We start from the raw sequence: 20,733 nt of genomic DNA, 5'->3' as shown, positions 1-20,733 counted from the left end.
TCAGCTCACCTGCCTCAAAGCCCTTTTTGAAAGTGTCAGGGAAGCAGAGGAGCCTCATAACCCTTGGCTGGCTCATCGAAAGGTGGCTAATTGCTAGTTCCTGCAATTCCTGTGAAGTTCTCTATTGAGGGAAGGGGGCAATGGGTCCCAAGCGTGTCATGGGCTATGATTCGGAGGCTGCATTTCGTATTAGCATGGATTCAATTATTCTTATTCTATGAAGAAACATGCAGGATGAGTGCTGAGGCCAACTATGCACACTGGAATTTGGTGAAACAGTTTAATTTCAGCGACTGATATTCAGTGGAACTTGCTGTCTAGAGCTGGGTTTCTCAACCTTGGCAACTTTAAGACGTGTGGACTTCAACTCCCAGAATTCCCCAGCCAGCCTTGCTGGCTGGGGAATTCTGGGAGTTGAAGTCCACGCGTCTTAAAGTTGCCAAGGTTGAGAAACCCAGCTCTAGAGTCACAGAAGGATTGCTTCCTTCTAGATGCCTTTCATATACTATCTGCTCCCTGCCCTTTTCAAATATAATTCTATGAATTCAGCAGAGACCACCTTCAATATTGGTTTGCTAGATTGTAGCTTTGGGTGCCCGTCTTTGGATTTACTCTAATTATTTGGAGCAGAACGCCAAATTCCAGACAGAAGCTGTTGTCGTGGATGGCGCTGGCGATTGCACACATTCCTCTGAAGTTACACGGAACTGGGCGTGAGTTGATGCTACGGAGCGGAGTAGAAAGAACAAAGGAAAAGCAGAAAACGTACGAGGAAGAGAAGGATCGTTTTGTTTATCCAACTGATATTCACAGAGGGATTCATTTTTTAATTTGCAAGAACGAAAGCTGTAAAAGTTGCCGTTCAGCTTCACCTCTTCGGCGTGGTAGCTGTTTAATAAAAGTGTGCCCTTTCTAAGTGGCCAGAGGGTGCCAAGTTTATGTTCTGTAGATCCCCTCAGTGTAATGTTACACCACCGAACATTGTTCTTCCAAACACAATTCACCTGCTAAAAGCCCCCTTTTATTTAATTGCCTGTGAAAAAGGGAAGGAATGGAAAGGGGGGGGGGGGAGATTACAGAACTATTGACTCAGTCCATCAAGATGGCATGTCATCATTTCTTTTCCCTTTTTCTAAATGAAGAAAGAAATGTCTACTCCAACTCCCAGCCCCAAAGGAGCCGTTTCTCCTGCAAAAGGCTTGCTCAATTTCCAGGGGTGTCTACATGAGTTGCTGGGCAAAAAAGTCAAGCTGGTGGCTTCAATCCTACAGCTGCAGTTGCCATCTTCATTTTGTGACTCCCACCCCTGCCAATCTCATAAGCCATGTGTGGCTAACCTTCAAAATTCAACTGGTGTAATTGTGAGGCCGAGGAAGCGAATTAGATGCACTGTATTACCGCATCATTGGTGAGGGAAAGCCGTCATTACTATTTCAGAGAATAAACAGCCCGCATGCTTTTTTTTTAGGCTGGATCCAAGTGGCAGAGTCATGGCATGGAAGGGGACTCTACCACTTCAGATTGCAGAGACAATCTCTCTTTTGGAAGGATCCCGCACAGAAAAAGGCTAGCATTTCTGGGAGAAAAATATAAAAACGTAGTAAAAAACGTTATTTCTTCAGCAGTATAAAACGTCAGAGTTCACTTGATCATCTTGGAACATGAGTACATTTCTTTACTACTTCCTGAAGTCCGTGAAGGATTAGGTCATGGCAAAATTCACCAGGGTCATATAGAAAAATGATCCTGTACGTTTTCCTACCCATTCTCCTTAAGTTTGATGAACCAGGGTCTCGGGCATCTTGGAGAGCAAATCTACTTGACTTCTAACTGCTAACTGGTTGACCTCTTGGTCCCTCTGACTCATGACTCGTACAGTCTACTGGGAGCCGGCTGGCCACCTATCATGGACTGATTCATGGACTCCTGCACTGAAAAGTTGACTACTTCCCCATTCATACACTCCACGATGCTATGAAGCGGACATTTTTTTCAAACTTCCTTTCAGAAGATGCAATACTGGACCAATTTCTCTCAGAAGCAGCGTGGTGTTCTTAAACCAAATGGCCAAGGGATGTGTGTGAACATGAATCCTGTCTCCAGCCCACAGGCCCTGAGAGATTTCAGAGGTTGGCTGGGGAAACTGCGGCCATCTGCACCTTCCTCAGTTACCTGGAAAACAAACAGCCACTTTACCGGTTCACAGCAAAGCTTTTAATAAAAAGTGGAAGACGTTTCTGCCTTAATGAGCTGAGAAGTTGGGTTCTAAAGTGAAGCAATCCAGTCACGGAGACTTCCGCAACCTTACGACATTCCCTTTCAGTAAATCTTGCTAAAATTCTCTCTCCGGCGGCCTGCGGTCTCCCTGGCTTCACGCACCTCCAGGAGGGAATTTCTCCCCAGGGCATTTAGAAAAGGTGGACCGATGGGGAGGCTGGAAAGGGACGGCAAGAAGGGTAAGGAAAAAGAAACACCACCAGCTCAAAAACACCACCAACATTCAAAAGGAAGTCCCAAGCACCCTGTGAATGAGGTAGAAAAACAAAAAGCTTTTTGCAGAAGAACTTTCAGAAATGGTAAGGCCGATTTTGGCAGGACGGTGATTTCATTTGCGAGCAGGAGAAGTCGCCGTGGAAGGGCCTGGGAATACCAGCTCACCCTAAAGCAAGAGAAGACTCTGGACAGGGCTTTGTGAGGCTCACACGTCTAGTGGAGCGTTCACAACGGCTCCAGCATTTCGGGGACCGCTTGAGGTACTTGGGTATTTCCTGAAGAGCTGCACCATCTCCTGATTCCCTAGGATGGGGAGCAAATTGGAAAGCACCATCTGCCTGCAGTTCAGAGAACGCCCATCTCTGGAGGATTAAAATTGCACCTTTGCAGAAACAGAACAGGGAGGCTGTTGTCTCCAGAAGGCTTTCAAAGAAACATTTTCAAATGTCCTAGAAAAAATACATGAAAAATAGACATTTCATCCCAACATACATACGTACATACATACATACCCCCACACACAGAGACCAGAGTTTAGTTCAGCTTCAACAGACGTGTGTGAATCTACCTTCCTATTTTTCTATCCACTCCAGGGCTCTTCCGTATTTGGATTTTTGTTGACTCTCGGTTCCCTGCTCTCTTGTACCTAAGCTGCACTTGGCCAGAGCCCTGATTTCAATCCTGGCTTGCTATTCTGAGCCGCCTGAAATATTCATGATGTAAGCAGACCCTTCAGGGAGCCAGGGAGAGCACCGCACCATTAGCAGAGTGGGGTCCATGTGAAGGAATCCTTGGCTGATGTTGATTAGACATTGCATCGAGCTATACAGCCTGGCTTCGCCATTAGCTTTTCTTTCAGCAGCCCAGGCATCTCGGAGGCCTTTGCAGAAGCTTAGAAATACAAGCGAGCAAACCCAGGAACAAAAGTCCAGCACTGAAGTACCCACAGAATAGGGGGTGGGGGGTGGGGGGTGGATGCGTGTGAAGGTGATTACACCATAAAGAAAAAAAAAAAGAAATATTTATTTCATTTTTTTTGTACTTGTACACAAGTAAAATAAAATGCATATCTATATATATCTATATTCATATTTATATATATATATATACTGCAGTCTTAAGTGAACGAAAAGGGAGCATTCTTTAACAAATGCCTCCTTCTGTAAACCCAGTCAGGTGGAAACAAAAAGGAGGTTAAACCTCAAAATTCAGAAATGGAGGAGTAAAAATGCCACTGATGTGATCTCAGCAGATGGGAAAATGTGCCATATCATTTAGGACTTCAAATTACAAGTAATGATTTTGGGGTTGGGGGAACGTTACAAAGATGGGGGGGGTTGTACCTCTTTTCTTTCTTTCTTTCTTTCTTTCTTTCTTTCTTTCTTTCTTTCTTTCTTTCTTTCTTTCTTTCTTTCTTTCTTTTTTCTTCTTTCTTTCTACATCTGCTTTGGGAAAAGAGTAATTCCAAGGACAAAGGCAAGATAAACCAAACAAAATCAAACATATAAATTCCAGAAGGAAGAAATAAATTATTTACACCGTTTTGTTGATTTGTGTGTGTGTGTATGTGTGAGAGAGAGAGAGAGAGAGAGAGTTTTTATAAAGGCATCCAGTAAATGTTTAGCATCACAACGTTTTCTCTGGGCATAGCTTTACCTTCTTATTCACATCTGGGGCAGAGGCTTTGCATTTCCTTAAGAACACAAAAGCAAAAAAACCTGTTTCTCTCGTAAAGCCAAGAGCCCCTCCCGAAAGCAAAGGCCTGATTTCAACAGAGGCAAAACAGACTCCACATCAGGGGGGGCAGCAAAAGGCTTGGGATGGCTGGGGGGGCGGCGGCACTGGGAGCCGGCTGCACCACGCGGCACTGCAACCTGGACTTGTTCCTCCTAGAGCATCCCTGCCTCTTTTTTGTTGGGGGGGTGGAAGGCTCCACAGGGCCCAAGAACTCAGGTTTCAAGTTGGTCAAGGGGGGGCCGGCCGCGCTGGGGTAGGTGCCAAAGGGCGAGTCGTTGAAGTGCTTGTTGCTGCCATTTTTGGGCAGATCCGTCTCGGCTTGATGCTTGGTTTTGGCCATGTTTTCCTTATCCTTGAGTGGGTTGTTAGGGGAAGCCCGGTTGCTGTGTGAAGAAGGGCCCGCCTTGGCTTTGGCTTCGTAAATGAACGACTTATCCATCTCCGGCTGGCAGCATTTCTGTGCGTTGTCACGGGGACCGAGAGGCGGGTCGGCCGTGGGCAGCTTGCCAGACCTGGTCTTGGTGCTGAACACGCTCGTTCTGATCTGGTTGAAGGAGTCGATGCAGCCCTCCAGGTCCGCGCTCTGCAGGCGCTTGAGGTCCCTCCCTGCCAGGTGAGCAGGTAAGTGGCACTCCAGTTCGGAGGAAGAGCCTTTGAACTGTTTAAACCAATCCCAGAGGGATCGGGCCTGGCAGTCACACACCCACTGGTTGCCGTTCAGTCGGAGGTACTGGAGAGATCCCAGGGGAGCCATGGTCTCCCCCGTCAGCACCGTCAGGTTATTATTAAAAAGGTACAAGGTCATTACTTTACCAAGGTCATGGAATGCCCTGTTATGGACCACGCTAACCCTGTTCTGATGCAACAGCAGCCTATCCAGGTTCATCAACCCCCGAAACACATTTTCCGACAAACTCTTAATCTTGTTTCCATGCAAAAACAGATAGGTGAGGTTGGCAAGGTCCAGAAATGTGTCATCTAGAAGCTCCTGCAGATTGTTGTCCTGCAGGTAGAGATACTGTAAGGAGAAAAGCCCCCGAAAAAGCCCCGTGGACAGCTCCAGGAGCCCGCAGCGGTCAAGGTGCAAAGTATGCAGGTGGACAAGGCCTTGGAAGGTAGAAGGGTTGATGGACTTCAGGTTCACATTGTCACTGAGGTCAAGCTCTTCCAACTTGTCGAGTCCATAGAATGCCCTGGGTTCAATGAGACTAATGTTATTGGAGTGGATCCACAGGATGGACATATTGTGGCAGAAGGTGAAGCTGGTGGACTGGATCAGGCTTATTCTGTTGTTGTGCAGGAAAATCCGCTGGGTCTGTACTGGGATCTCAACGGGGATGGTGCCAAGCCCTTGCTGCGGGCAGCTGATGGTGATTTTGGGTTCACTGTAACACACGCATGCTCCAGGACACAATTCCACTTCCGGCGGGAAGTTCAAGCACAGCACCAAAATCAGCAGTTTGCTTCCTGAAAAATGTCCCAAGGGGAGGGGGGAAAACAAGAGGAAGGGGCTGATTAGATCATTCTCACAGACCTTGGCAGCATGCACGACAGGGACATTTGAAAGGTATCACCAGAAAATATATAAACTGTGCCCAACCTTGACAAACATCAGATAAAATGACTTCAAGTGAAACGAGGAACATTAAACCCCTTCAGCCCATATCAGCAACAGATTTCTGGGATGAAAAAAATGACTTAGGCATCTCTCTTACCCCATCGTTTGCACCCTGCATGAGCTTGATGTGGGCCATAAATGGAGTATTATGAAAAACAACAACAGGATTTCTACTGGGGAGGGGAATCTTACAGAAATGCTTATTGCAATTCACAGATAGGGAGCTCCAGGACCATGCAGCGTGACTTCAGATTTTCCTAACTCTGGACCCCGGCTGTTAGCAGGCTTGCCTTCCATTTTTTTTCTGTTTGCTGGGAATCGAGGGGGGAGTGGAAGAAGCTTTGCTGAACATCTAGCAAGAAGAAGGATAATTGGCGCAGAGAAAGATACATCGACGCTTTGTAAGAGAGTTCAAAAACTTTTGCTTTTCTCTCACTTATACTTGAAAATGTGAGCTGTCTTTGCACTCAACTGAATGTCACCTGATCGCCATCCGCATTGAGAAGGGGGCTTCTGCCCCCCGCCCCTTCTGGGATCAACGCAGAAGGCGCGACTCCTGATCGGGCCTGGGGTGGACCCGCGTCTCCTACTGGGTGCCCGTCCAATTCGTCCAGCTCTGCGTCTTTGCCCCAACTGAACCAAATCTCCGCGCTTTGCATTCAAGTGGAATGCAGCAACCCTTCCCCTGGCAATGCAACCGCACGGGGTTCAGCTCACTCAGCCGCACTGTACCTTCCTGGGCGAGAACTGCAGGAAAGAGAAGGAGGGCAGGACCTGCTGTCTTCAGGATTGGCGCCTTTGGGCCCTAGCAGTGTCACGGCATGGTGGCCGGTTGGGGCCCTTCATTCCCTCTCTTGCTCAGCTGCAGTCTGGGGTGGCTGGGTCACCAAGACTCAGGACAGAGTCAGTCAACAAGAGGGGTCATTCTGCCATATGTGGTAAAAAATTGCAAAGACATTTTGGATTCAAATACAAACGTTGATGCAGAGTGTGCTACAAATACAGATTCCATTTAAACCAGAATTATTCCTGTTGGGGACTTTCAAATAGGAAAACATCTTATTAGGATTACTCAATACATGATTACCGCAGCAAGACTCCTTTATGCACAATTTTGGAAAACCCAGACACTACCAACAATACAAGAATGGTTGTTAAAACGGATGGACATGGCAGAAAAGGACAAACTGACTTGCTTATTAAAAGAAAACTCAAATAACTATTACCTTCAAGAATGGAAACCGTTGACGGACTATTTGCAAAATGCAGGTGGGGTGAAGCTTACATGGGGATTTGAAGATTAGATTATAAATCTAATGGGATATGTTTAGACAAAGAATTATTCCTATTTAACGTATTAAAAACTAGCACTTATGATAGCCTTATTATTTCTAAGACCAGAGATAGATTGAAAGTTATCTATTTTTCATATCTTTTTTTCTTTTACTTCACTTTTTCTTTTCCTTTTCTTTATATTTTGTATTTCAAATTTTCTTTCCTAACTTTTAAATATGTATCTTTAAAGTTTCAATAAAATATTATAAAAAAAGACTCAGGGCAGAGTCTGGGGGGCTTTCTCCTACCCATTCACAGCCACGCCACGCCCTTTTTTTCAACATACGAAAGCGAGAAGGTGGCAGTTGGAGATTTGTGGCTGAGACCACTATGGGGCAGTGGTGTGCACATGGCCTGACCCATAACGACACCCTTCTGCCCCTTTTCCATCCCTCCACATGTGGACACAGGGCTGCAAAGCAAAAGGGAGGCAGAGAGGAAGTCCCCAGGCGAGGTTGATTTTTGCAGGATCTCCCCGGGGAAGGGTCTGCTGATTCATGTCCAGGAAGCAGCTCAAGAGGTGGGACGGTCCCACTATTCTGCGGGAGCTAATTAACTGGGCCGTGTTTGCACAACACACTAACCTCCCTGACCCAGTTTAGCATGTCATGGAAACAGAGCCCAATAATAGGAGAACAGCTATTTTCGCTGTGACCTTGGCAGAGCAGAAATCAGCCTTGGAAAGGCAGGCGCTTGGCGGCACGCGAGCCGAAGCCAAAACCAAAGCCATCTCTTCACAAGCCTTCCGGTGGCACCGACACCGTCTTCTTAATGAAGGGAAGGAACTGTGATGGAATGGACTTATGAAGGCCAGGCTCAGGGAGATAAGCGTGTTCTTAGCCAGCAACAGGAGTGTGGGAAGTTCAAGAAGATGAGGCTGGCACCTCCCTGAGGAATTCACACTGTTGGGGCTGGCTGGCTTGGGAACTGGGGTCCAGTCTGGGGAGATTTCTGTCTGGAGGTTGAAGCTAATAAACGCAACAGAATTGTATTTGCATTGTCTCTTGGAGTTCTTTGGGCTGAACCTGACAGGAACAAAGCCCAGGAGGCTGCACCTGTTTAGCCTCGCAACGACTTGGACAGGTCGCTAGTAATGAGGGCGAGCAGCAGACATAACTTTGCTCCACAAGCTTCGCCGAGGACTCGCCTTCTGTTTGCCTGCCGCCCTCTGGCACCTCCACCCCACTGGCAGCCAACCTCTTGTATGCAGATTGGAGAGGCAGGAATACATTTGGAGAGCTCTCCGAGCCTGCTGGGGGAAGCAGGGGAAACTGGGCTATAAATCTCAATCAATAAATTATGATCATTTGCTCTGTCAATATTATAGACGTGGCTCAAATGTTTTATTGGGGCCTTGGGAACAGCACCAGGGGAATGATAACACAAAAGATGATTCCCTCTTTCAGGTAGTCAAAAGCTGGAAATCTAAACCAGCACCATGGTCTTGTCATCGTAACTCACTTCGGGCGGTTAATGAAGCTGCCAATTCGAGACAGATACCTGCAGCCTACTTGGCTCCGTAGGAGATCTCGGTGGAGAGATGGCACCTGCCCGGCAAGCGGGGACCATTCGCGCCTGAGATTATTAACTTCTGCAAAGCCCCTCAAGACTGAGCACTTGGATCATGCTGGTGACATTAGCTGGCTGGCTTGTCATGTTTTGACACATTCCAGCCCATTGTACGGAGTAAAACAAGGGAAAGGTACCAAGTGCCCTGCTGACAGCACGTCACACGGGGAGACATCTCTTGGGAAATTAAAGCAATTCTGCCCAGCATTTGGGCGGGGGGAGGGGGGGAAGATGCCAAAAATGCAAGGGAGGACAAAACCTTTGGGAGCTAGATGATGAGTCATGCTGGGCATTAGGGCCATCTGTGTGTGTGTGTGTGTGTGTGTGTATGTGAAAAACAGGGTTTCTCCAGCCTTCTCCTCATATGCAATGAGGGCACCAAACTCCACACGGGGCTAGCACTACCTATGACTTATCATTCAGATCTCTCCTCTTGCTTATTGTACCAAGGTGGCTGAAATTTGGCTAAAAGGGCACTGAGGATGGACCCCAAATCCCCACTGGCGACCCCAAAGCTGGCTCACGCACCCCAGCCTGGCTAAAAAATACAGTTACATTGGACACATGACATGCTATGCCCAAACAATTCCTAGCATGGCTTGAAGATCTGGTTCATAGAACGTACTAAGACAATGGCTGGGTTCCCACAACCTACCACCTGCCTAACCTCACTTTAGCTTAGTCTAGTTTGCTTCCACTTTTGGCGTGGGAACGAGGAACACTTTTATTACCACATCTTTCTGAAGAGGGCCACGCATCCTTTGGGGAGGGGGTACAGCTTTAAAAGGAAAAGGACAGAGGTGCAATCACAGAAGCCTCCAGCGGAGAAGCCAACAGCTTCATCAGAATCCCTGAAGATTGCAGGCTCTGCTCTAAAAGCTGAATGTGTTCTGGGTGTGTTTTCATCTCTTGTGAGAACCAGCCAATTATGGGTTGTTCGATAAACCATGGTTGGGCAAACCATGCATGACATAATGCAGAAGACTCCTCCAGCTGCGAAAGCGCACGAGGAATTGATGGAACGCCGGCTGGTCCTGCTTCCCACGCAATGAAAAACAAGGCTATCCTTTTTCCTCAGTTGAGAAATACAGACAATGCTGTAACGTGTTACACGAGCACCTTCCAAGGCAGTGGTTCTTAAACGGCTTGACCCAATTCCCCCTTTGCCTGGTCTCAAGTAATCATTGCCACCACCAACAAAGAAAGAAACTCTGTTGTTGTACACAAGTGTCTCGGCCACGGCAGTCCCAAACTGGATCCTTGACTCACAAACATTTACAAACTGCTGCGTTACCCCCAGGATGTGCCCTAATTAACCCCCACTTTAAGAACCACTCTTTTAAGGCCTGCCATCCCTCAAGTTAGTGAGACTCATTTTGGACTGGTGATCATTTTATCAATCATAGGGCACAGATTTTTTTCCCTGGTAAATCTTTCTCCAATCTGACACTCTCCAGATGTGTGGGCCTACAAATCTCCTGACAATAAAGCTGGGAATAATGGGAATTGTACAGTCACACATCTGCAGGGCACCAGATGGGGGAGGCTGTACTGTTGCCTTCATGGGGGTGCGGGGAGACACTTGGCTTGCAAGACACACCAGCAAAAATCCTGCAGAATCCCTTACTAGGGCAGCTGATGGGAGGAGGGTGACTGGCAACGAGCAAAACTGACTGTGTGAGAGGGTGTTTCGGCTGTACAAGGGTGGGAAAGCATAAGTCAGGGTTAGGACACTGCAGAAATGCTCCCATTTTGAGCCGTCAAATGTTGGCACTCTGAAATACATGGCCGGTCACATTCTTTCCTTTCAGGGCAAGCCACATCATGCAAAGCGCAGACAAGAAGTAAGAAACGCCAGAAGAAATGGAAGCATAGCTAAACTGAGTTTAGACCAGTGTTTCTCAACCTTGGCAGCTTTAAGATGGGTGGACTTCAACTCCCAGAATTCCCCAGCCAGCCTGGCTGGCTGGGGAATTCTGGGAGTTGAAGTCCATCCATCTTAAAGCTGCCAAGGTTGAGAAACACTGGTTTAGACCAACTCCACACCTCTCTATAGCTTTCTCTCCTTGCAACCCATCCTTGCTTCCCCGCTTTGTACATGCACTATGGAATAAGCACGCTTAAGTTCCGTGGCCCACGATTCGCTCAACCTGGTGAGCCCTTGGCCTTCCAAAGTTTGCCAAGGACGGGGTTTTGATTGCTTGGTCCCAGCCACCATTTTGACTTTGTGGGCCCTTCCTGGGGATGGCCCTGCTGTGTTGCATTTCTCTTCAGCTCTTGTGAAAGCTCTGCTCTCTCCCTCCCTCTGCCAATTAGAGCTATCCCTGGCCTCCTGAAGCCTGGTTTTGAACCAGGCCATCGTTTCACACTGGATCCTTGCTCACCTTGACTGCCAGCGTTACCCCTTTGCCCTAATCCACGAAGCCTTGTGTGACTCAGAGAAGCGGGAGCAATTAGAAAGGGGCCCATTATCTTCTTTCCACTGGTCCCCACGTGGTCACATTGTCAGACATGACAATTAGGAGGAAAAGCCTTGAGGGATCTCTCATAGAGAGTCAGCAGTAGATATTTTTCAGAGGCCTGAGCAAACCACAGTCTGCTGCTTGCCAAAGCCGGGCCGTTCTTCTCTCCTGCAGCCTGCCTCTCAATGCTATTGCTCTGGAGACATGACCATGCTGTTTTCCTTCAGAAGAGGGTCAAGAAGCCTTAGAAGTCTCTCCTGCCTGGACATAAGGGGACTCAGAGGCAGCCCAAAGCCTTTTGCTGAGTCAACGGCCTTTTCTTGCCTTGATCTTTTGCAGGGAGGGATAGAAGATGAAGTAGTGGAGCAGCCCCACAGTCCTTCATGTTCTCTCTAGGGCCACGAGGGAAAGCGATCTCTGGGCTTAGCCGTGTGGGAAGGGGGCATGTCAGATGCTGAAAGAGACAAGATCGTGCTCAGACTGCCAAAACGGCACTCCTCCCCATTTGCACACTCCTTACAATCCTTACAGAATCCTACAAACTGGATATGTGTACTCTCATGTATTAAGTGGGACCTTCCTACTGCCTTCGATTTTTTTTCTAAGTCTCGGTTTAATGGGGAAGATGCTAAGAGCTTGCTTGCTTATTTATTTATTTGTTTGTTTATTTATTTATTTTTCACATTTGTAAGACCGCCAATCCATCTGATAAAACTCTGGGCAGCGAACGTACCATATAAAACATCAGCAAAAATAAAACACAAATACCGACACACAAAACCTTGGTTGAGGCCCCCTCATTAAAATGACAAAACACCTATGCTGAAGCTCCCAAACTAATAACCTGGCCCCCATGCCTGGGGGACACCACATCAATGACCCCCTGTTCTTGTTGTGTAATATTTTGGAAACATTCATTGACGTTCCTGGGCTCAGTGAATTCCATCCCGTCCGTCATATCGATCTCTGGGGCGGAGTCACCGTCCCACTGTCAATGTTGAAGAAAGAGTCAACTTCTGGTCCAGGTATCTTTTGTACACAGGACGGGAAACAGCACTGTCCTGGCCCATCAGCATGGCAACTTGGGCCAACTCCATACCAGTTGAAGCCCAAACTTATACATCGCACTGGCCAGGGATTTCATGATTCCTCTCCCTTTTCCAAGAACAAGCAATCAATTTGACCTTTTTAAATCAAAGTGGCACCAGTTCTCCATCAAAGTAGAGTGCCCCTTTCAATCCATGAGAGAGAGGGGCTCCCTATTTGAATAGCAGGAAAAGTATACCCTAAGACAGTGTTGTCCAAACTTGGCCACTTTAAGATGAGTGGACTTCAACTCCCAGAATTCCCCAGCCAGCCATGCTGGCTGGGGAATTCTGGGAGTTGAAGTCCACTCATCTTAAAGTGGCCAAGTTTGGACAACACTGCCCTAAAAGAATGCTTGGAGGTTGAGGCAGAAAAGGGAGGATTTCCAAACACGGCAAGGGTAGAACAGATGGATATTTCAGTCTTATTTGGTAAAAGAGCTATTAGTGCTTCAGTTAAGCAATCGGAGAGAAAGAAGTCGAAATGATTCACGGAGACTCCACCTTAATGAGTTCACTAATAAATGATGGCTGGAATTTCACCGATTCCACTTTCAAGATTCTGCCTTCTAAGCTCCTCTTTTTCCTGGCATTAAGAATGATTAATGAAGCTCCCTGAGAATCATGCATTGTTGGGACTTGAGAATAGATGTCAACTTGAAGGCAACAATTATTCTGCTTTGCTGTGTGTAGATCACACTCAAGCACTTTGTCCGCTGCACTTTAAAGATGGTTTCAGAGAAACCGAAATAAGTTCAGAGAAGGAAAATGAGGATGATCAGGGGACTAGAAACAAAGTCCTAGGAAGAAAGATGGAAAGAGCAAGGCACGTTTAGCCTTGAGAAGAGAAGCTTTAGGGGGATGTAATAGTCCTTTTCAAATACCTGAAAGGATGTTTCACAGAAGAAGGTCAAGACCTGTTCTCTCTTGTTTGTAAGTGCAAGATGCAATGGATTTAAGTTGCAGGAAGGCAGATCCTGCCTGAATGTAAGAAGACCTTCCCAGAGAGGTGCCCCCCGCTCCCAATTCTCTGGATGTGTTCAAGTGGAAGCTAGACAGCTGCCTGTTTGGGATGCTTGATTTCTGCCCATAATAGGGGACTGGGTCTCAATTCAAGAACTTCCCTGGAGTGCCCAATTCAGACTTTATGGTAGAATATTATTAGCCACCGCCCAAGAACCCTTTATAAATCATGAGAAGAGGCCAAGAATGAGCAAGGACTCCAAGGAGCATGGATTTATATCTCGACAAATGCCCCCTCCCTTTAGACCCCCCCCCCCATTCCTCCGATTACATTAAAGTGTCCTGAAAGGTCTAAATGCAATGGGACAATCTGGTTAACCTGCCACTGACCCTGAAGAAAAATAATGGCAGGCCTAACGAGGAGTTAATCAATACGGAATTAAACACCGCGTTGACACTCATTACAGGCCACTTTAGATCCACACAGAGAGGAGTGCTGTCAGTAGCACTTACAAATGTCATCCCCAAAGAGGGCCTGAGCTGAAGGATGGAAGTGATGGGTGTCAACCAAGTTCATGCTTTTTTAAAAAAGCTTCCTCTGGATGGCTTGTTACAGTTCCATTGGCTCACGATTCTTCTCTATATCTGTAGTTGGGGTACAGCTGAACTGGAGCCTCCAGCCCAAGGTCATCAGCCTTCTTCCAGGCCAGGTGTAATCGAAGGTGCTCCAGCAGGCCTCAGGAGCAGGAAGGAAGCACCCTGGTTTTGCTCTCTGCAGGGCAAGAAGCAGAACCCTCACTTAGCAGTGCTGCTACCCAGAGACCACAGGAGCAGCCCCCAAAGCTTGCCTTCCTTCTCCCCACCCTTGACCACGACAGCCCAAAATTAGAAATGCTTCCTGAAGAGCTGAGATAGGAAACACTCAAAACGGCTGAGTAAGTTGCAAAGCAGCTTTATTGCAGGTTTTTGGGGGCGTGGAGATGGGGAAGAAGAGTCTGCTCAAGGTCTGGGCATGCAGCGATCCTGTCCACTTCGCATTGCTGCCCCTGTTCTCTAGGGCATTCAGTCCTTCCCAGACTGGTTCTCTGTGCCTCTTCCATCCAAACTCTGATCCCCATTTGCAACCTAACAGCTGGGAAGGGTATCTTCTCTGGCAGATCTTCCTGCCCCACCAGACTTGCATTTTTGGAAAACAGAAATGGTGGGTTGCTTTGTTTCAAAGTGAGTTCACCTGCCCAGAAAAAGTATCTGAGATGATGGGAGTGTCCAGGATAGCAAGAGACAAAATTACTGGGACAAATGTGCTTTCCATTAAAAGGAGGTTCCCATTTACCATCTTACACCTTGAGAGTCCTTGCAACAGGCTCTCAAAATGTGTGGCCGCTGGTCCCAAAAGTTTGTATCCGTAAAAGCTACTACGGTGCCTGCAGAGAAAGACTTTCTACCTGCTCTCCTATGCTTATTCCATAGTCCCATCATTTTTTTCATTCCAGATTCCTGACTTGATCCATCCTTTTTAATGGGATCACAAGATAGTTGCACCATGAACAGGCAGGGAGTCCTAGTTTCTGAGCACCTAAGGCCCTCTCCACCCTCCACCCCCCTTGAGAGCAAGCCTGTAAACTACTCTGCCAAGTAAACATATTTTCAAAATGATCAACAGTAAGAACAGCTGTACAGCCATTTAATCATGCAGACTTCAATAACATATTTCCATTTAATGCTCACTGGAGAGTTACTATTGCAACAGGTTGCCAAAAGCCACAGCTGGAGATGTTCAAAACTTGTCCATCCCACCTGAACTGAAGCAGCTGGTGAGACTGTGAGGGAGCTGTGGGGAAAGGCAAGTACCACCTGATTCACTGGACATTTCCATTTTCAAGAAGTCCAGGAAGAGGCTTCCTCCTCCTCCTCCTCCTCCTCCTCCTCCTCCTCCTCCTTCTCTATCCTGAATCAACTCATTGCAGGATGAAGGCCGCCTTCACAGACCGTAATCTACTACAATGGACCAAGGTGGGTTGGTAGATGGATGTTTTCTGACTTCCCAGTCTGGGGCTGAGAGAGGTGGACAGGCCCAAAGTCTCCCAGCCAGCCAGCTTCCATGCCTAAGAGAGGACTAGAACTAGGCTTCTCCACTCCTAGGCTAGCAACTTCACCACCACCTCTCTCTCTCTCTCTCTCTCTCAATAGATAATTACACATACAGAAACTGGAGGAGTTGCCTCTAACTTGCAGGCTGGAAGGCAATCACAGTTAGGGGACTGGGAGATGTAGAAATTGTGAACCCCTGTTTAAGAGAAGGGGTGAGGCATGGTGTTGGGGAGTAAAATAGTCAGAATAGTGGCCACACCCCTGCAACTGAAACCTGCCCCTTTTTCGACATGTGTCACACATATGACGTATGTACAAAAAGAACAGGACTTCAGTTGCATGGCCATGGCCACCAGCTTGGGTCTGGGGAGTAGAATCCTATTACAGGACAGATCCAGAAGGCATGAGGCCTTAAGTAATACCCACAATTGCCATGTATGGTTATGCCCAAAGAAATAAACCCAGCGAATGGCTTCATGCAATGGCCTGTTCACACAACCGCTAAGACAGCAGATGGCTTCCACAACATGCTGAACCACCAGCTCCCCAACCCCTTTTCAGCTGAGTCTTGTGTGCCGTGCACGCACCGTGGATGAATGAGCAGGGCTGATGAATGAATGCTGACCCCTCCACACATAGGCAAGCCCACGAGGAATGGTTAAAGGACTATGGTACATTTAGCTTGCAGAACAGGCGTCTGAGGGGAGAGAGGAGAGGAGGTGTGAAGGTGTGGACTTTTCTATCTAGGCCAGAACCAAGGGGTTGAAACTACAAGGAAGCAGGTCAGCAGGAACGTCCTGACAGCACAAGTTGTCAGCCAGTGAACAGGCTGCTGCATGAAGTGGTGAGTCTTCTTCACTCACGGTCTTCAAGCAGAGGCTAGGTGGGCATCTGTCAGAGAGGCCCCAGTGGACCCTGCACTGAGTTGTAGGGGTGGACTAGGTGACCTAAGATCCATTAACTCTGATTCTATGGCATTTTGCACAACAAACTAATATTTGCCTCTTAGAACTTTAGAAGTTTTGGGTGATGCTTGAGGTGTTAATACTTTAACTTAGGAGTAGGCCTAAAAAGAATAATCGTGTCACACAGATAAGCCTGTCTGCAGCAAACACTAACTATACAGGGCCTTACTTTGACTTTTCACCCATCTAAATAATGCTGAGTTACTTATGTAAAAAGGGGGAAATAAACAGAAGAGTCCCTCACGATCAATCTAAGCCCTATTTGGCCCAGCATTTTGTTCCGGTAGTAACCTCCACTACAGTACGTAGCCTCCAAAATGTTTACTAACTGGTTAGATTTCTATCCTGCCTTTTCTCCAGGAAGTCAAGGCAGGATAGAAATGGGTATCAGCTCTCCTATTATAGCTAAAACAATAGCTCTGTGAGGTAGGATGGGCTGAGAGAGAGGGAACCTCCGTGGCTGTTGGGCTCCAGAACCTGGCTCTCCTGGTGGTAGCCCAGCCCTTTAACCACTACACCAGACTGTCTCTCCCTGTGTTGGATGGGCTCAAAGGAGCAAAGGCCAAGTGGATTTGCATTAGTGAGCTTGCAATATGCAGAGAAGGGCCACATGTGAGAACAGCTGGGTGACATCAAGTGCTATGCTAAAAGTTATTCTGCATCGTTTTCTCAGCCGAACTCATTTATTTGATGGAAAATAAATTGCATTTTGCTTTTTTCCAAGGAGAAGAAACTATCAGTGACATTTTCAAGGATGGGTGTCAGGTTCTTATGCTTCCCTCACTTATCAATGTGTGTGTAAGTAATCATTTCTTTAGTGGACTTCAGCTACCCTTCCAGCACAAAAGGGATCTTAATAGAAGCTACCCCGAGAAATCTCCTCCTGTGGGCAGCTAGGACAGCTTTAGGGAGATGGACAAGGTGTAACAGTAAACCACAGAATAACATCAATTCCCTCAGGGGACCCTCCAATAATACAGCTCATAAACTCTACAAAAAGGCTATATCATTCTTGCTACTGAAAAATAGGACATCCTCGTGGAATCCCGACAACCAGAGAGGCTGCAGAGGGTTTCGGGACACACCATTTCTGATCCTTCTGCAGCTTCTCTGGCCATCCACCGTTTCTCAGCTGAAAAAGCCCCCAAGAAGGTGCTTCCTCCAGAACCTCCCCTTGTGATTGTATGGAAGGTGGGCAGCCAGGGACGCTGCAGACCAATGGAGGCAGGATTTCCTGTTATTTATTTATTTTGCTTGTATACCACTCATTCCCACAGGTTCTAGGGAGTTAGCAATATAAACATATAAAGAAATCCCATACACATGTAAGCATTAAAAACAAAAATCCAAGTTCCAGGGACTGCCACCCCCACCTTCCAATCAGAGAGCACCCTTCTCTGTGGAGTCCTTGGGCTTCTCTCAGCTTGGTTGTTTTCTTGCAGACGTTTTGTTACCCGACTAGGTAACCTCATCAGTGCGAGGGAAGGTGGGTTTGCTCTGTTTATATACAGTACCTTGCCCATGTATGAGCACCCTTCTCCTATGCAAGATGGAACAGGTGGGTCTTCCATGTTTTCCTGATGGCCAGGAAGGATGAGGCTGATCAAATCTGTACTGGGAGGGAGCTCCAAAGAGTTGAAGGCTGCTTCTGAGGCCCTGTTAGGTGACAGCCCCATAGGGCTGGGGCCTAGAGAGAGTTGACCTTATCTGATAGGCCAACAAATGCAGGAGAAGGCAGTCTTTCAGATTTACCAAGTCTGGAGTCATGTAGGCCTTAAACATGAAAATCAACACCTAGAACTGTATCCAGAAAACAACTGGCAGTGCCATTACCAAAACAATGAGGTCACCTAACAATATCATGCGTAGCCATCACTGCCCAAGCCATCATGTTCTGTACCAGCTGTAGCCTCCAAGTGCTCTTCAAGGGCATTCCCAAGTACAGCACGTTACAGAAATCCAAACAGAGATGACCAGGGCATTAGTGACTGTGACCAGGGCCTTCCGGGCTAGGAGTGATCACCAGTGGCACACCAGATCTAGCTGTGCAAAAGCCCTCCTAGCCATAGCTATCCCCTGCTCTTCATGCAGGCGTTTGAGTCTAGAACTTCAAATTTCAGACCACCTCTGGGGGGAAGTAGAGATGGGGTTTCCCTGGAATTATTCAGTCCACGAATCCAAAGCCACCACTTCTTGGAGGGATTCAGTCGGAGTCTGTTCCTCCCAATCCAGACTCTGAGAGTTTCCAGACACTGGGTCAGATCTCAGATCACTTCACAATAAGAAGTCTTAGTCATCTTCACTGACACTATCCAGCTGGAGTCTAGCTCTTTTCAAGTCCACTAAATGCTGCAAGAATTCTTCACAGTGGCCTTTCAGACCATCTTGACAAGCATCGTTCCCTAGAAAATGTCATCATACAGCCCACCTCTTTTAAAAAGTTTGCAATCTACTGAGTGGGTTGGTCACCAAGCAATTTTATTTCTGCAGGTCATTGCTAATACTCAGTTGAACGTTGACTGGATTGAAAAAAAAATCTTTGCTCTTGCCCTTGGAAACCAAACACTCTGGCCAAGACCATCTATTTCTATATATGTTTATTTTTATGTTTTTTTCCATTCCATCATAATCCAGATGGCCCACTGCTTCTGCTTTGGAGTAAGACACGGACCATAGTCCCAGTCTCGCACTAACTGCAATCCATAAATGAGCTGGAAGGAAGAAAGTACAGGTAGTCCTCAGGTTATGATGGCAATTAGGACCAGAATTTCCATCACTAAGCGATGCAGCCGTAAAGCATGGTGTCACATGACTTAGTGATGGCAATCCTGGCAGTCCTGGTTGCCATCATAAACCCAGGACCATGCGGGCCATTAAGTGGGAAGAGGGAGGAGTCCCAGGTAAGCTGGTTGGTGGGTGTGTGGGTGCCACGGGGATGCCACGGGCAGGTGTTCTGGAGCGTGGGTGGGTGCGTGGGTACCGTGGGGGGGAGGGGGGAGCTCCATCTTCTGTTTGACAACTACTCAGTCTTCTTTATTGTAAGCTAAGCGTACCTAGATGCTTTAACTGTTCCTCACAGAACTTGGCTTCCAGGGTCTTTGCCATTTTAGAAGCCCTCCTTTGAACTTGTTCCAACTGTCAATGGAATTTTTGAATTGTAATGGAGAACTAGATACAGCATTACAAATAAGGTCTTCCTAGGGCAGAGGAGAGTGGAACAATGACTTCCCACGATCTGGACTTTACAATCGTATTAATGCACTTCGAAATGTCAGGTTTAGCCCAAGGAACTCCAAGAGACAATACAAAATCAGTTCAGCTATGTTTATTAGCTACAACCTCTAGCAAGAATCTACCCAGACTGAAACCCCAGCTCTCAAGCCAGCCAGCCACAACACTGTGAATTCCTCAAGGAGGTCCCAGCCTCATCCTCTTGTAGTTCCCACGCTTTTTCGGTGAACTAAGAAAACGCTTATCTCCCTGAGCCTGACCTTCATACTTCCATTCCATCACAGTATTCAGTTCCATCCTATTCATTTGGCCCACTGCTCAAGCCTTTCTAGACCATTCTGAATCTTCTCTCATCTGAAATCTCACAGTACCCTGCTCAGTTTTATGTCACCTGTAAACTTAGTAAGTGTCTCAAGTCCTTCATCTAAGCCACGGATAAAAATGAACAGCTCAGGGCCCAGGACAGATCTCCGCAGCATTCCACTCGGTACCTCCCTCTAAAATGAAGTGGGGCCATTAATGAGAGCTCTTGGGTGCAGTAATTCAACCAACTGTGAGTCCATCTAACAATGATATCATCTGCCCAGATTGTATTTCACTAAGGAGAATATCATGAGTTATTCTATCAAAGTCTCTGCTGAGGTCCAGAGATACCATGTTTACAGCATTGCCCTATTCTATTAAGCTAGTAACTCTATTAAAGAAGATAAGTTTAGTCCAACACAACTTATTTGTGACAAACCCACTCCAACTTCTGTAGATTGCTCGATATCTATCCAAAACAACTTTGCTCAATAATCTGTCTGAAGACCTTGTCCAGTGTAGATGACAGGCTTGTATTTTCCCCAGTCCTCCTCCTTCCCACTTTTGAAGATGGGGATTACATTTGCTCTCCTTCAGTCTTCTGAGTCCTTACGGGTCCTCCAGAACTTCTCAAAGATTATTGAGAATGGTTCTGCTACTAGGTTTGCTAGTTCCTTCAGTACCCTTGGATTGAATCCATCTGACCCTGGAGATTGGAATTCATTTAAATGAATGAAGTTCTCTCTTGACCTCTCCTAGTTGGTCCTAAGCTGTATAACTGTGATAGCACAGGGCTCATGTTCCTTCAGAGAAGAAGGTCTGCCTTCTAGACATCACCATTTCTGCTTCACAACCTTCTCCTTGCAATGGACTGCTCTGGC

The 20,733-nt window shown here is 47.0% G+C and overlaps 1 protein-coding gene across 1 annotated transcript in view; it reads right to left on the bottom strand.

The window, feature by feature from the left end:
* Positions 1-3,519: 3,519 nt before the first annotated feature.
* The window catches only part of RTN4R (reticulon 4 receptor), a 103,314-nt gene continuing 86,100 nt past the window's right edge, over positions 3,520-20,733 (bottom strand). The window contains exon 2 of the mRNA XM_088143843.1: positions 3,520-5,697. Coding sequence (XP_087999969.1) covers positions 4,262-5,697 — 1,436 coding nt within the window. The 3' untranslated portion in view covers positions 3,520-4,261. The remainder of the gene's footprint in view (positions 5,698-20,733) is intronic.

The sequence above is a fragment of the Python bivittatus genome, unplaced genomic scaffold (genome assembly GCF_059951505.1).
Source record: "Python bivittatus isolate LINGU-HERP-01145 unplaced genomic scaffold, Pbiv_v1 ctg000390_np1212, whole genome shotgun sequence".
In the NCBI taxonomy this organism is placed as follows: Eukaryota; Metazoa; Chordata; class Lepidosauria; order Squamata; family Pythonidae; genus Python; species Python bivittatus.
This window is presented reverse-complemented; position numbering and strand designations above follow the sequence as displayed.